We start from the raw sequence: 17012 nt of genomic DNA on the forward strand, positions 1-17012 counted from the left end.
AACCCGCTCGGCTGCTGGCGGAAGCACATACGGAAGTCGAGCGAGGACAAATGACCTTGATTACAAATTCAAAACCGGTTGGGACGTTTAATGCGTATGGAGAGAAGCACAATAGGTGTTAAAACCATTGAATTCGTAAAACAAAGACTGTTACTGCTTCGTTGTTGGCATATACACTTTTAATCTGCAATTTTAAAACAAATCATAATCATGTTTATTTCTCTCCCTAAAAGCACAAAGCGTTTTATGTGAAACAAATATTAACACAATAATAAAATCATTAAAAAAGTGTGTGTAGTTGAAATACAAACTGTTATAGCTGCAATGTATATGAATTATTTTAATTAACACAACCTATTTCAATTAATAATGTAATCCTGCAATACATACATTTTATTTAGATTTAACTGTAAAAAACACCCTTTAAATATTTATTTTTAACAAACATTTGAAGAGTTGTATATGAAAAAAATGTGAACAATTTTTGATATAATAGCCAATTGCTTTATCATCTTCTCTGGCCTCATAAAAATAATATATATTTAAGAAAATATTATATTATATACGTATATATAAGAAATATTTAAGAAATATTATAAAATGCTGCCATTAATAGGCAGCCGCCTCCCCAATAATAATAATACATTTATTTATTTAATCTGATTTTTAAAAAATGTAAGCCCTCAGTGAAGGGCTTACACAAAAGACAACAACACAAATGTCTAATAACAGTGGTTTATTAATCATAATCACACTTGTATGAAAATATTGAAATATGACATCCTAGCTGATAGCATAGCATGATCTACAGTCACATCATCATTTAAATATACACACATAAAGTAGCTATGCCTCGTTGAAAAAGTCCAAAAGGGAATTTAAATCGTAATTGTCCAGGATCTCCAGGAGTGACGACACTTTGGTTTTCACATTCTGACCTTTGAACTTGAATTTATCGATGAAGAGGTCGGTGATCATGCCTGTAGGGAATATGACATAATGTTTAAGACAAAAAAAAGATAAAAATAAGAAAGCTATGTTTACCATAGAGCCTCTCCAGGTGCGCCGGCTGCTTCTTGTATTCCTCCAGGAGACTGGCAGACTCATCCAGAATGCTGCGATATTCCGAGATGAGGAAATCTGCGTTGCCTTCGTGAACCTGCAGCTCCTAAAAATGTTTTTAAAAAAAGCATCGCCGCCATGAAAAGAGAAGCTAGTGGAGACACGCATCCTATGATAACCCAACAAGAACGTACCTTCAGCGCATCGATAAGCTGAACCTTTCTAGCCAGCACCAACTGGTACTCCAGTTTAGGATGGATCATCTTTAGGGTGTGGGTCACAGAGTCGTCGTTGATATCTGCACGGCAACATCAGCAAACTTTACGTCTAACAGTTGCTTCAAAGAAGGTTCCGGAATAGAGAAGCAGCTCACCGTAAGAAACATTTAGGTTGATTTTGCGTTTGGTGGCTTCCTTGGAGAGAACATCGCTCAGGATGGAGATAGTGGAGATGTTGTCCGACTTGAAGTGACCCTCTCCTTTGCTGGAAATCACAAACACGTCAAAGACCACGTGAGACGATGTCAAGTCTGAGTGCCAAAGCTCACCAGTAGGTGGCCTGCAGCTGCGTTCCCAGGAAGGTGTTATGGAAGTAGAAGGTGACGCTCTCCCCCGCCGGAGTCTTCTCAGGCACCTCCGGCAAACAGAACACCACCCAGGAGTGGATCTCTGCGAAACTGAACTGTCCCACCAGACTGAGCCTGTTCATGGGTCTGGGTCGACCACACAGAAGCGTCATTACGACCGATTTTACGCTGCTGTGTGTGCGTGTGGGGTGAAAGGTCACCTCTCCTGGTCCATGCTGTGTGCGCGTTGGTGCAGAGAGAGGGGTTTGATCTGGTACTGGCGGACTTGACACGTCTTAGGCTGCAGTCTGTGGGTGACGTAAGCCTGCAAGGTGCCGTACTGTCCCTCGATGGATCTCACCTGGAACAAAGAAATACACATACTGTACTACAAAAGTGACATCGTTTTTCTCATAGTACTACAAGGTTGTTCTCGTAAAATTTGCGTCTTTTCTCAATATTTTGACTTTATTTTGGTGAAATTACAGCCGTTTTTCTTGTCTTGTAATATTATGACTTTATTCCCATAATACTTTGGGCTTCATCCTTTATTACAACTTTTTCCATGACCTAATTTTCCAAAACTGACAACTGTATTGGGGCTGCACGGTGGTCGAGTGGTTAGCGCGTAGACCTCACAGACCAGGGTTCAAGTCCACCCTCAGCTATCTCTGTGTGGAGTTTGCATGCGTGGATTTTCTCCTCCCACATTCCAAAAACATGCTAGGTTAATTAGCGACTCCAAATTGTCCATAGGTATGAATGTGAGTGTGAATGGTTGTTTGTCTATATGTGCCCTGTGATTGGCTTAAATTAGGTTAATTGTTTGGATTTCCTTAGGGATCTGAGCTGGCCTACGACTTGGAAGTCCCTGGACCGCCATCTGTGCTGGAACGCTACAACAAAGATGGAGGCCAGTTCAGTACATTTCACGGCTAGTTGTTCACATTTTTAAACCGCTATTCCCTCAGGAAATCATATAAATAGACATGGTCTGTTCCAGGGTCAAACTGTCACCATTGTAAAACCTTTAGTAACATTTTAACATTCTTAAATCTGATAACGAGTTAACTATTAAATTCTAAGACTAAAACAGAATAAGTCACACGAGGGGCGGCACGGCGAGTGAGTGGTTAGCGCACAGACCTCACAGCTAGGACCACGGTTCAATTCCACCCTCGGCCACCCTCTCCGGGTACTCCGGGTTCTCCCACATTCCAAAAACATGCTAGGTTAATTAGCGACTCCAAATTGTCCATAGGTATGAATGTGAGTGTGAATGGTTGTTTGTCTATATGTGCCCTGTGATTGGCTGGCCACCAGTCCAGGGTGTACCCCGCCTCTCGCCCAAAGACAGCTGGGATAGGCTCCAGCACCCTTGCGACCCTCGTGAGGAAAAAGCGGTAGAAAATGAATGAATGAATGGCATATATTGGGTAATTGGAGTGTAAAGGTGTAAACTATAGGGGTGTTATGTCATGTCCCGGAGGCTCTAATAATGTTAAGAACCATATTTAGAAGGTAGTAAACAATCTTATGCTCTACGTTGGAAAATATTCCACGCTTCTTGGAGGCATTACTGAAGTCTTCCAGGTGTACCTAATAAAGTGGCCAGTAAGTACCATTTATTTGCTTTTACAGTTACTCCCTCCCCTCTGTAATCTCCCACAGGAATCCTCTGCATCGACACCTACGACATCGTGGGTGATGGCGTGTTTTCTCATAATATTCTGATTTCTTTAATATTTCAACTTTACTCTACTAATGATGACATCTAGTAAAATGATGACTTTTTCTCCCTTAATGCATATCCTTGTGGTACTTTTACTGTATAGAGACTATTGTGATGTTTACCTTCATCTCCAGTCTGGTGGTGTTAGCCTGACATCTGTATGTAGCCAACAGGAAGTTGCCATTGGGCTGCTGAAGACATCATGAAGAAATCAAAGCAAATGAAGAAGAACAATCTTTGTTTTGAGAACAACTCTTACTGCCCACCTCTGAATCGCACTCGCTAAAGCTAACCACTGAGGAGTTGTTGTCGACGTCCAGGAGGTCGATGGGGACGTCGCTCTGCATGGGAAAGGAGCATCTTGAAGTTGAGTGAGCTTAAGGTGTGTGTGTGTGTGTGTACCTGGAGCAGCAGGTTGTCGATGGCGGTCTGCACTTCCAGCGTGAGGCTGTAGCTGGCGTCGTCCTGGCAGAGTATGAACTTGTCGTTGATGCTGAAGGTGGGCACCACGCAGACGGCCGTCTTGGACAACAAGGTCTGCTGGTGCTGTTCGCGGCCCTGCTGAACTTTCACCTGCAGTTGCTCGAGCTCCAGTCTGTGGCGAAGTGGAGAAGCTAAGATTGGACGTCTCACACTGGGGACCAACACGGCGGCAACTGTACTAGCGGTACCTCAGGGCTTCCAGTTTGGACTGGGTCTCTTTGCTCATGTGGACCTCATCTCCGGGACCCACTTCAGCCTTTTGGGGCTCCGTGGTCAGACCCATCACCCAGCCTGGAGGTCCAAAGATCATTTATTAGCGACCTTCCGCACACTTCATCACTTGTAAGGCAGAAGTTGGTGTTGGGCCTTAGTGGTGGTCTGAAATCTGACCTGCATAGGTGACCGTCAAGACCTCATCATAGGACTCCTTCCCTACACAGCCTCCCTGGATGGAGGTCACACTCTCGGACAAGGCCTGGAGGGAGCAAGGAAAGAAGGAAAGATTAAATCTATTGTGATTCAAACAGCTTCGGGAAGCCCTTACGTGCTCATAGCGTAGCGTGGGCTCGTTGGCGCCATCAAATCCGTAAATGGCCACCGTCCCATCATCACGGCCCACCAGAATGTCACTCACGCCATCACCCACGATGTCGTAGGTGTCGATGCAGAGGATTCCTGTGGGAGATTACAGAGGGGAGGGAGTAACTGTAAAAGCAAATATATGGTACTTACTGGCCACTTTATTAGGTACACCTGGAAGACTTCAGTAATGCCTCCTTTATTGTGGTTCATTGTTCCATCAAATTCCGAGAAGTGTGGAATATTTTCCAACGTAGAGATTGTTTACTACCTTCTAAATACGGTTCTTAACATTATTAGAGCCTTCTGGACAATACATAACACCCCTATAGTCACTTTTACACTCCAATTACCCAATATATGCCATAATAGAATAAAATAAGACAACAATAAGACTGGGGCGGCACGGCGGTTGAGTGGTTAGACCTCACAGCTAGGAGACCAGGGTTCAATTCCACCCTCGGCCATCTCTGTGTGGAGTTTGCATGTTCTCCCCGTGCGTGCGTGGGTTTTCTCCGGGTACTCCGGTTTCCTCCCACATTCCAAAAACATGCTAGGTTAATTAGCGACTCCAAATTGTCCATAGGTATGAATGTGAGTGTGAATGGTTGTTTGTCTATATGTGCCCTGTGATTGGCTGGCTCCCCCGCGACTTCTCGCTTTGCATCAGTTATGGCGGCAACAGTAACAGGAGATTAATCAAACCTGTAATAAAAGCCTGCCATGTCTCACCAAACATTACAGTAACCTTACTGACACCTAGTGACCAGTGTTGGATACTACATGTCATGACAGTGTTACTTCATTGTGAAAAATAGAGTGATAAAGTCAACAGTAGTTGATGCAGTGGAGTTGGACCCCATTAACGTAAACATATCCTTGAACATTATCATCCTGTAAAGGCAGATTATTACTTAAATGCCCGCATAATCCACGTACCTCCTTTCTTTCCGACGCTGTCAATCTTCCATTTGGTGGCTGCCGTTGTCTCCCCGATCTGAACAAGTCCTATTCTCCCATCTGTTGTGCCGTAGAGGATGTCCTCTCCTGCAAGAGCACATTCAGGGATCATTCTGCTGACTCTCAAAACAGCACCGGACTAGATATGCTATAGATGATTCATGACAACAAAGTAATAATAACAAATAAATCAAAGTAGAACTGAATGGGTACCAGGTTCCTGTGACATCATTCATTCATGAGGGTCACGGGGGTGCTGGAGCCTATCCCAGCTAACACAAACAACCATTCACACTCACATTCATACCTATGGACAATTTGGAGTTGCTAATTAACCTAGCATGTTTTTGGAATGTGGGAGGAAGCCGTAGTACCCGGAGAAAACCCACGCATGCACGGGGAGAACATGCTAACTCCACATAGAGATGGCCTATAGGGTGGAATTGAACCCTGGTCTCCAAGCTGTGAGGTCTGCGCGCTAACCACTCTACTACCGTGCAGCCCCTTGTGTGACTTATTCTGTTTTAGTCTTAGAATTATCAGACTTAAGAACGTTAAAATGTTACTAAAAGTTTTACAATGGTGACAGTTTGACCCTGGAACAGACCATGTCTATTTATATGATTTCCTGAGGGAATAGCGGTTTAAAAATGTGAACAACTAGTCGTGAAATGTACTGAACTGGCCTCCATCTTTGTTGTAGCGTTCCAGCACAGACGGCGGTCCAGGGACTTCCACGTCGTAGGCCAGCTCAGATCCCTAAGGAAATCCAAACAATTAACCTAATAAAAAAAAAATACTAACAAACATGAGCTGTGTCTACCTGCAGGACCCTGAGGACCCGGTCTTGACATGCCAGAACCGGAACAGGACGGCTGAGGGTCTCCGAGGTCAAACAGGTGATGTCGTTGATCTTGTCTCCTGACAGGAAGTAGTCCTGGTCCTTGCAGTCGCAGTAGTGGTTGTAGATGTAACTTGCACACACAAACAGGTCAGCACCGGACACGTGCCTGCATGGACGAGAACACATAGTACTTGTACATTCTAGAACCCTCCCCGATGAGAACACCACCTACATGGCGTTGATGCTCTCGGTGAGGTTGGTGTCAAAGGTGAGGAACTGTTTGCCTTTCTTGGTGAACCCTCGCACTTGAGAACCAGAGCAGACAAAGATCTTCTCCTGGGGGGTTCCCGCAGCTCCTCCGAGGTCCATTCGAGATATTTTCTGACCCGGAAGTGTTTTGAACACAGGCTACGACACAAGAATCACATGTGGTGTTGGTGACGCTTGTAGAAAATAACCAAACAACAACAATCACTCACCACCGCCTCTCCCTTCTTCATCCCAAAACATGTCAGGATGCCATCGTTGTCTGCTACAACAACCTGGACCAAAAATAACATAATGGTGCCGCCATTTCCCTTGTAAACACGTTATTATCGCTTAGGGTTAGCGTTTGTTTACTGTACCTTCTGAGTTTTCCCAAGTGCTGGCAACAACCTCATCGTTTTCTGGGATGTCACACCAACCTGTAGGTGGCATTGTAAAAAAATGTTATTAAAATGTTTAAACACACGTAAGAGTGATGGTTGGATACCTGGATGTAATCAACTCGATTAAGATTAATCTCCATGTTTTTTGGCGAAAGTTCTTCAGTGGAGGAAAGAGTGATGCCAAATTACACAGTTACCCATCCACATAAACAACAACCGGGCACATCCGTGAGTCCTGAATTGCCATCCCTGAAGAGCAAGAAATATCAGGATTATCCACTCAAGCAGATTAGCTCGACATGCTAACGTTAGCTAGGAAGCTAGTTAGCACACGAGACGCGTTCGCCTTCAAAGAAAACGACGCTTGTTAAAAACTATAATATATATACAATGATTATTTTAAAATAAACCCTGGTGGAAAACCAAAATTAACAAAACCGACAATAGTCCAGGGAGAGAACGCGATAAGTGAACGATTTACGCCTAAAACGGTTGCCACGGCAACATTGACCCATTGCAATAATCTGCCGTATCATTGGACACCTGGAGTAGGAAGTGTAGACGCTGTTTCCTGATTGGATAGTTTGGCTTCGCGGAAGGAGACAAGGGGATTGATACTTGGAAGCGTGTATTGTGGGTTAGTAAGGTGTTCTCAGGCTAAAGCCAGGCTTGCGTGTTCAATGTTAAGTAGCACGGTAACTTATACGACCATCTTATGTTCAGACTTTCATTTTAAGAGAAGCTGGTGGACGTGGGAGCAAAAATAATTGGAGGATGTGATCCGCTGAACGTGTAAATGCGCAAGCTGACATTGATAATTACTATATTACTACACACTACTATATCATTTACAAATTGCTCTACACTGCACTTAACCATTTAAAAATAATAAATTGAGTCGCAAGTCTTTTTTCATCTTTGAAATGCGTTCCATCTTATTTTACGCCAATAGAATGTTGTACCCGTGGTGACCAGGAGGTGGCACTGTTGACGCCTTTTAACATAACATTCTAACATTTATAGTTCAGCACGAGGAAAAAAAGCATCATAGGTTTTTGCATCTTCATAACACAAGAATGAAAGTCATCTTAATATTTTATTTGGTAATCTTAAGAGCTCATCTTGTGATAAAAACATGGTTCATCTGTATGCAAATAAAGACAATCGGCATGGAAGAGACAAAAATTAGGGCACAGTGCAAGCAAAACTAAGTAGTACAATAAATGACGGACACAATCAAAAGTTTGTAGACTGCAGAAGGAAGGTAAGAATGGTGTTTCAACTTACTGATTGCGATGCATCATGCAGTTGAGTTTCAATGTACTATCCAGCAGGTCATTTCTTTTCAAGTCAAGCTTTTTTTTTTAAACATCCTCACAGTCAAAAAAGGAGTGAAGTTAGGCATTTAGTTAAGAAAGCAAATAGTAAAAAAAAACAAAAAGTAGACCGTGTACTGTATAAATTGCACACAAACAATCATACCCTTCATAACTACAAGCACATTTCAATTTACAGATAAGATTATTTGTAAATTAAGTTACTAATCTCTTAATGTTAATGTGTCATGATAGACAAAGCAGTGAATAAATAAGGTCATAGGAGGAAGTTAAGATGTCCACTGCACTCCACTCACGGAGCGCAGGAGGGACAGCGGCCAGTCCGCCGCTTTGATGAGGTCATATTAGGATGTGTGTGTGTGTGGTTGGGGGGCATCACAAAACTTCAGTGCATTACTGTCTGGTCTTTAACTGGGGCAGAATGGGGGGAAAAAGGGGGGTGGGGGGTCCTCCTTGGTGGTATTGTCTGTCCTCATCACAATGCAGGCCGCACCCTCGCTGGCGGCCACACAGAGAAGAAAGCGAGAAGTTTCACCAGCAGGCCTCAGACGCCGGTGGGGGCGAGGCGGCTGATGAAGGCGATGCTGCTGAGGCACATTCTCCTGAAGATGGCGGGGCACGCCGGTTTCATGATGAAGTGCTCCAGCAGGATTCGCAGCTCGGTGAACAGAGTGCTGCCGAAGTAGATATCATCATCAGTGGGATTGAGGAATTACATGACATCCTTGCCTAGCGATAGAGCGGGGGTGTCCTATATCGTGTATGTGTTATGTTTTAGTATATAATAGCATGTGTTGTATTGGGTATGCCGTCTCTCAGGTGGGTGTACTGTAGTTTTAGTAGTATAAATTTAAATTTTTTTATTATTATTTTTTTTTTTACATGTAACCCAGTAGAATTTGCTAGCCACAGCTAATTGACATTTAAAAGTTGTAATACTAAAATATAAAATAAATACTAAAATAAAACAAATACTACATATAAATACTAAAATATAATATAAATATAAAACTATAAATACTAAAATAACATTTTACCGTATTTATTTGTATTAAAGTTGCAATACTAAAATAACATTTTACCTTATTTATTTATTTGTATTATTTGTCCACTATTTTATCCCTTTTAAATTATAATCTTATTTTTCACATTTTATTTCTTCCTTTTTTCTTCCACATTGCACATGCATGACTGCTTTACCAATAAAATCTTTCAAGAGAAAAAGCCTCATTTTAGAACAGTAAAGGCATTTTATGATGGGAATAAAATACATTTAGAAGCCCAAAGCTGAAACTATTAATAGAAAAACAAAAAACTTTTTTCTTTCAAGTCATAATATTAGAAAGAATGAAGACAACTTCTGAAAAATGAGGTTGGGAAAAAATTGACAAGAATATTTCATGATAGTCATAACACCAGGAAAAAAGGTGGTCCTCACAGACTCCTCAGGGGACACCCCTGAATTGTGTGCACAATTTTGGGTCATAGGAGTATAAATGTGACTATATAGGGGTGTTATAACATGGTAAGAGGGCTCTAAAAATGTTAAAATGTGCATTCAAAATTTTTTCTATGAATCCTACTAAATTAACTTATCGCGCTCAGGTCTGGGACCAATTAAAAACAAGTAGGGATTACCGTCGCTTTGTGGACGTGGTCCTTGGTGGAAAAAGACAAGCTCTCTTACCGACAGTACGGGTTTCTTCTGGATGTGTAGCGCAGACTAAGGAAGCGATAGTAAATGAAAGGCAGCAGGAGGCTTCCCTGGCCACTGGAGAGAAGATACCAAGAGAGACAAAAAGACATTTAAAACATTGCAACATTCCTCGATGACATAATGAGCTCAAGTGAAGGCTCAAAACCAAATCCTAAAAATTCTTGAAAGCAAATATTTCTGAAACGATGCACGCCAACAACCTGAAGAGCATGAAGACCGTGGCGGGCATCAGGAAGATCTCGTTACAGGCGATGAACTTGAGGATGTTCTGCTGATTAGCAGACAGTTTGTCCAGAAGGTTCCTGACCAACATCAAGCTGCTGGGGCCGACCGACTGCAGCAGAAGACAGTTGATGAGGATTATTATAACGAGTTACTGATATCAGCTTCTATTCAATTCCAGGCTAGTTTTAGGAGAGGGGGAGGGGGGGGTTAGCGGCAGTTTGATGGAGGAGACAATTAAAAGTCCATTTAGATGATGTAACACCTCATTTGCTCCTCTGGCCAACATACGTTCAAGTACAGCAAAGCAATAAAAGTCACAGCTGGGGGCGGACGACTCGTACTCACATCCAGGACCTTCTTGGTGTAGGTGGTCGCGTGAAGCAAGGAGAAGAGGAAGACTGGGAAGATGCTCACTGGAGATCGATCATTAAGGATATCATTTGGCATACAATAAAATTCAGCATTGATGATATCGGCCTGCATCTATCTGTACTGTATCTGCTCCAGTACGTCCCGTGCGGGTGTGAAAGGATACTGGTGATGGGGTAGGAATTGACCAGGATGAGGGAGTACAGCAGGTAATGGCAGCTGTCCTCCTGCAGGGCCTGGGCCAGGAACGCTCGGCTCAGCTGGAACCTGGGGAGTCTCTGGTGCAAGCGGAGGGCGCTGGTGAGCGCGTTAGCCAAGAGCGCCCGCTGGTAGAAGTTGGCCGCTGCGTAGGGCCTGCGGGGTGTTGATGTTTAGAAGTCCTTCAACGACTAGAACCGAGTAGTGCAGGCTTACCCCAGGATTGGAAGAATAAACATGACGGAGCAGTAGACGGTGAAGAGGCGTGACAGCCACATTGCAGTTTCCAGCTTGTTGCTCATTAAAAATTGCTGGAGAAGGAAAAACAAGTGTCGTTACTGAGACATCAATTTATGTCTACATTGCTTAGACCAGGGGTGCTCATTAAGTCGATCGCGAGCTACCGGTCGATCGCGGAGGTGGTACGGGTCGATCGCTGGTCGATCGCGGCGTGACATTAAAAAAATATCATCCCAGCATCAATGCCATCACTTGATTGATATACAGGGCAGCCATTCAGATGACAACTGAATGTTGCCCTTCGGGCGACCAATCAAATCAAACAACGTCTCTAAGTGCAGCAGAACTTACGATGTCAGCCTATCATCCATCCCCGTTACTTGATTGACATACAGGACAACCAATCAGATGACAACTGAATTTTGACCTTTAGGTCACCGCTCATGCGTAAACAACGATGCAAAGTGCTAAGCTAGTCGGCGAATTGCGAGATTTTAAAGCCCTCGCTAAAGTTTATGGTCACTAAAATGAGTGAAGGAGCTGGACCAAGTAAAAAGGCAAAAACTGGACCAAGTAAAAAGGCAAAAAACATATCACTTCCATACGGATATGGAATATTATACGGATATTGTGATACGGATATTATCCATGACTGATAAACATTTGGAAGTGTGCTTGAGGCTGGCTATCAGCAGCTACTGTCCGGACTATGCATCCCTGGCTGGTTGAATTCAGTGCAAGTCATCAAAGTAAACTCAGGTAATTACAAAAAATGTTAATAGTTAATTATGTGTGTTTTGCAATATTGGCTCATTTGGTTATGTAAGGTACATCAACATACATTGTACGTACAAATAATCCTCAATACATTTGAAAATAAATAGATGTTTTGCATTTTTGTAGTGGGTAGATCATTTTGACTCGGTCATTTTAAAAGTAGCTCGCATGCTGAAAAAGTGTGAGCACCCCTGGCTTAGACGGTCCGAGGTGAGGTTACAATATGGACGAGATCAAATTTGGGACAGTACTCCTACTACCTAATATGATCTTTCGACGGTTTGCATACTACATGATGTATAGTCAATGTGCTTTCATGGCACACAATGTTGACGCCGTAATAATGTTGACTGCGATAATATCAATATCTTGTCTTTATAAAGCACTTTGGGTGCACATCATATTCTTAGCGTGTGAAGCAACTGACTTACCACGGGCCCCGGTCTAAGAGGGCTTTGTTGGTTGTTATCTGCCATCTTTGGGGCGGTGTGTCACTGTTGAAGAAAAGAAATGCTCATCAACTTGTCACACTGGTCCAGAAGAGTCTGTGATATCTGTGACCGACAACAATTTCATCCCTCGATTCCTTGCACGAGGAGTCTAAGAACACAAAATTGCATCAGACTACACAAAACGGGCAATTTAACTTGGATGATTTATCAGCTGGACATGTTATGCATGGTAAAAAGCCAATCATGGTAAAAATGGTTGCAGAAATGCAACACATGACAGACTTATAGTCTATCATCAGACATTTTTTTAAAGCATGAGAATGGCTAAATGTGACACAGGTCACTAGTTAGTTAGATGAGACGATAGCCACCACAGGAAGTACTGTACAGAACAGAATGTAAAAAAACAAAAAAACCCAAAACAAACAGTCTGTCTTATCATGTCTATTACATCTAATGTTCTCATATTATGTCAACTATATTTGATAATACAAGTGTAAAGGTGACTATAGGGGTGTTACTTCATGCCTGGAGGGCTCTAATGTTACAACCATATTTCTAAGGTCCTAACGGGTGGGTTCAGATACATTATTAAAGTATTAAAAACAATTATATCAGCTGTTACAAGTCCAATAGCGGGATTACGTAATCCTACTACTACAAAATAATGTGTATAGCAGTACGAGTTGCTCCTACTCATGAAGGTAATAAAAGCAGTTGAACGCCTAAATGCACCTTCTTCCGGGGGATAAAGCTAAATAAATTAGTAAAATAGAAAACTATCTGCGTGGATTTATCACGATTATTGTATTGTAAGAAATACGGTAATTCGTCTGTTGTAGGTATGGAACAATAGGTTAGCTTAACATTAGACAGATGCTAGTTTCAAATAAAGTCTGTCCAGTATGAATGATGAGATTAAGAATACTTTCAAAAAAGTCACATCAAAAGAGAAGATACCCTGTCGTACATATAAAAGTCAACGTGTGTGTGAAGATTAATATTGTATCAAAGTTTCTTTTCGACGCTCGATCAAAGGCAGCTAACGGTTAGCGGCAGGTGAATCCAGAACATTCTCCCTATTAGCATTGGAGCTACGTGGCTACATCGCTGACGCTGTCCGCCGTGTAACCTTATAAGTGCCCCAAATATTTACCATATATACATTTGACTATAACAAGAGGACAGGCACTAGTCGGGGTTTTAATATTTCAATAAAAACTCAACGTACCGGTGTTACAGCGCCTTGAAGCTCTCTCTTGCGTTACCCGGACTACTGGCCCCTTGCCACACACACGCGAGTGAATGATCAGCTGACCTTCTACCTCAACGATAATATCGCGATACTTCCAGAAGAGTAAGACTTCCGGTAAAATGGCGCTGAGGCTCCAACTTCCTCTTTTGGATTTTAACTTGACATTATTCATAAACCAGAAAATAACATCAACGCGTTTTAATACGATATCACGCTGCATTTTAACGCAATACGTGTATTAGTGGACTATTGTCCTTCATATATGTTTCGTAGTAGAATGATACATAAGCATAAACCGGGTACAACAATTAGAATAATGCGATCCAATACAATAATTTTGTCTTTCCATAGATAATGCGGTATTAATTTAACCATATGTTTATATCGGTTTGTAAAAGTGAATTATCTATTATTAAATAGCGATTAATATGTTGTCCATTTGTCCACTGTCGTCACAGGATACTGAAAGCGCATGCGCAATGTCAACGCCCATGCAGAAGCAGCAACTAAATATTCATTCATTTTCTACCGCTTTCCCCGATTCATTTTTTTACGTTTGAAAATGTTTAATAAATCATGAAAAATGTTGCGTTTGTACATGTGTTGTTATTAAGTTTATATATGTCAGTCTAACCGTTTTTATTCCGTATACTTGAGTTTGATGTTAATGAAATATGTCAATTGAACACCAGAGGGCGCGCTTCTACCAGACGACAAAACCCTGCAAACGAAGCTGGCTTTTTACTCGCCTGCAATAACTATTTGAGCTCTACGTTCACCTTATTTAGCCCCCCAACATGTTTTTAAATGTTCCACCTGGTTGTAACCGTATTGTGGTGTGTGTGTTTTGTGCGTGTGTTTGCAAGGCTGCTGCCAACAGAGCTTCTCGTGTTTGCTTGCAGATGCCATTTGAAAATATAGGCAGTGTAAGCACTGTAGAATCTAATTATTTCTTTGCAAAACCTAATTAGGCATTAAAAAAGGTTAACGCCAGAGCCTGAAACGTTTTTGTTTAATAATCCCATTACTGGCGGCTCATCATGTATAAAATGGTGCGGGAGGACACAAAAGTTTCCACTTCTAAAAGGGAATCTGTGGGGAAAAAGTCGCTGGTGTTTTTTTTGACACTATCTCATCTCTGCAAAGGGGGAATGCTGCTAGCTGGGGAGGAGGCTGAACACACACTTGCACAAAATAGGTAAGACATGCAAACCTGCAGTGCATGCTTTTTTTTACTCTTTGAAAATAATATTGTGGTTTTTTTTTAACATTCTATGGGGAATGTGTAGCTTAATGACTCTTTTAGGGGGCAGCTCCATTTTAAGTCACCATTATAAAGACGAGATACACATTACAGGGTTTAATAATGACCAAGAGTTTATATTTCTATTTATAGCTTACTTTTAACTCATTTATTTATACTTATATATTTTTAATACATTTTCTATTTGGAAAATATATTATTATAATCCATTATTCCCATGTGTTTAAATAACAGTGAAACAGGTCTGCACAAATTATATAATAATTTGTCGCTTTTGCTGTGTTTTTTTGTTAATATTAATCTTTATTTGAATTATTAAACGGAATTTAGACAGATCTAAATTACTGAGAAAACCAGGATAGTGTTTGAATACATTTTATTATTTATTTTACTTTTATTTATCCAGGAAAGCAATTTAAGAACAAATTCTTATTTACAAATGCAGCCTGAATATTATTAAAATATGATGCTTATAATTTTTTGGGTTATATTTGTATTCATTAATTACGGTTATTATTCTTATAAATATATGTATTTTAACGAGAAAATAAAAATCGAATATTTAAAAATACATATTTTAAAGAAACATAAAAAATAGTACCGTGAGAACGAAATACAAAATAAGAACAGATAAAAATATTTAGGATTAATATTAATATTAAACAAATATACAATAATATACATGTTATATAGCTTATTTATATGTATTTTAAAGACAAAAACTGCCGTTTTTACACTAACCAAGAAAACATGACTTGAATAATAATAATAATAATAATAATAATAAAGACGATAAATAACATATTTGGTCATTTTAACTCGTTTCTAAAGCTTCTCCATCACAAGCTGTCAGCGAAAAAGAGAAAAAGGAGAAATAAAAGTGTGTGACGGACCAAAGCGTCGGAGAGAAAAGACCTACAGCTCCGTGTAAAATGTCTAAATCGGAGCTTTCTGCTTCCATTTTGGGCCAAAACAAACAGGATTCCTTTGGGGACAAGAGAGGAAGAGGATGGGATAAAAGAGGAGGAAAAAGAAGGATATGCTCGATTTGCCTTCAAGGGGATCAAAAAGACATCAAGGAGATGATTTTTAAGATGGAAACCAAAATCAACACAAAAGCTTCGTTGAAACGTAAATGACGTAAAACATTTTTAGAAGGGAAAACAGTAGAAAAATAAGGACTATAATGATTATTCAATATTATACAACAATAGAATTCCCATTTTAAAATCAGAATTGTGCAAAAGTATTTAAAGGGTTGGGGCAATAATGTTTATTATTCCAAGCGGACCCCCCCCCCCCTTTTTTTTCGGGGAAGGGTGTGTGTTTGTTTGCGTCCCGACAATGGCAGTGATGGCACCGGGATTGTCACCACAAATGGAGGGGGCGTTTGACAGCAGCCATTATGTCATTGGTCACTTGGTCACGTCCCCTCCACTCCTTGCCCCACCGGCAAAACTATTTAACAAACTTCATGCACTTAGACCCCCCCCCCCCATAAAGGCATCCCATCATCATTTTTTTCATCACAAGTGTTATCAAAAAAACAATCTATTTTTCCTTGAGAAGAGACAAAATGTAAGGAAACAATGTTAACAAATATTAAATGAGGGGGTAAAAATATTGGGCATATTGTGGAAAAAAGAATAACTATTGATGTCCAATAATTATCGGTAATGATAATTATCAGTTTAAAAATACAATATCGGTTGATATTGGTTTCGGATTTTCCCGATCATGAAAACACTATATTTAAAAAAATGCCGTATACAACACATATCGGTATTGGCTGATATCGGTATATCGGTAATTGAGAGTTGGACAATATGGGCAAAAAAAAAAAAAAAAAGCCAATATCGGACCCCCCCTATTAAAAACCTCACATAATTTTCATCGAGCAGAGACAAAATGTACGGAAACAATGTTAAAAAAAACTATTTATTATTATTAATCATTACATATAATTGTTAATAATTATAATTATGAGAACAAATACGCCATAAAATTGAATTAAAACCGAATTTGAAATATTCAAGAAAAAAATATTTTCTAAAGCCACATCACGTTATGAAAAAAATAAACTAAATAAATAATGTGGAAAATGTGGTTGCCAATATTCTATATAATAAAATAATGTCCAAAAATCATATTATCTGTTGTTTGGCGTGTCCCTGAATGCATCTCGTGTTCTTGTAATGAGAAGTGTGAGTTGGAGATAGTAGTAAATGATCAGTAGATGATGTTGTACTTGTACTACTGCTTATGTGCACTGAAAAAATATTTAGTTGAATGAATATCATTTT

At 40.5% G+C, this 17012-nt stretch overlaps 2 protein-coding genes across 3 annotated transcripts; both read right to left on the reverse strand.

Annotated features, from left to right (window-relative positions):
• Nucleotides 1-735: 735 nt before the first annotated feature.
• On the reverse strand, nucleotides 736-7380 carry bbs7 (Bardet-Biedl syndrome 7). Of its 2 annotated transcripts, none has more exons than XM_058064602.1 (19): nucleotides 6980-7380; nucleotides 6852-6911; nucleotides 6705-6767; nucleotides 6458-6633; nucleotides 6205-6391; nucleotides 6068-6140; nucleotides 5361-5468; nucleotides 4387-4517; nucleotides 4233-4317; nucleotides 4031-4133; nucleotides 3762-3954; nucleotides 3626-3700; nucleotides 3482-3547; nucleotides 1849-1988; nucleotides 1610-1774; nucleotides 1436-1545; nucleotides 1257-1360; nucleotides 1045-1168; nucleotides 736-980 (listed from the first exon to the last, which is right to left on the reverse strand). In XM_058064602.1, the coding sequence occupies exons 1-19, from the start codon at nucleotides 7013-7015 to the stop codon at nucleotides 847-849; spliced, it is 2133 nt and encodes a 710-aa protein (XP_057920585.1). In that variant the 5' UTR covers nucleotides 7016-7380; the 3' UTR covers nucleotides 736-846. The 2 variants fall into 2 exon arrangements, with proteins under 2 accessions (XP_057920585.1, XP_057920584.1); XM_058064601.1 differs by having other exon boundaries at nucleotides 3482-3550.
• Nucleotides 7381-7952: 572 nt separating this feature from the next.
• Nucleotides 7953-13535, reverse strand: tmem33 (transmembrane protein 33). The gene is made up of 8 exons (XM_058062027.1): nucleotides 13422-13535; nucleotides 12170-12232; nucleotides 10938-11032; nucleotides 10690-10877; nucleotides 10500-10567; nucleotides 10130-10263; nucleotides 9900-9983; nucleotides 7953-8886 (listed from the first exon to the last, which is right to left on the reverse strand). The coding sequence occupies exons 2-8, from the start codon at nucleotides 12212-12214 to the stop codon at nucleotides 8757-8759; spliced, it is 744 nt and encodes a 247-aa protein (XP_057918010.1). The 5' UTR covers nucleotides 12215-12232; nucleotides 13422-13535; the 3' UTR covers nucleotides 7953-8756.
• Nucleotides 13536-17012: the final 3477 nt, after the last annotated feature.

Source organism: Doryrhamphus excisus, chromosome 2, assembly GCF_030265055.1.
Source record: "Doryrhamphus excisus isolate RoL2022-K1 chromosome 2, RoL_Dexc_1.0, whole genome shotgun sequence".
Taxonomy (NCBI): Eukaryota; Metazoa; Chordata; class Actinopteri; order Syngnathiformes; family Syngnathidae; genus Doryrhamphus; species Doryrhamphus excisus.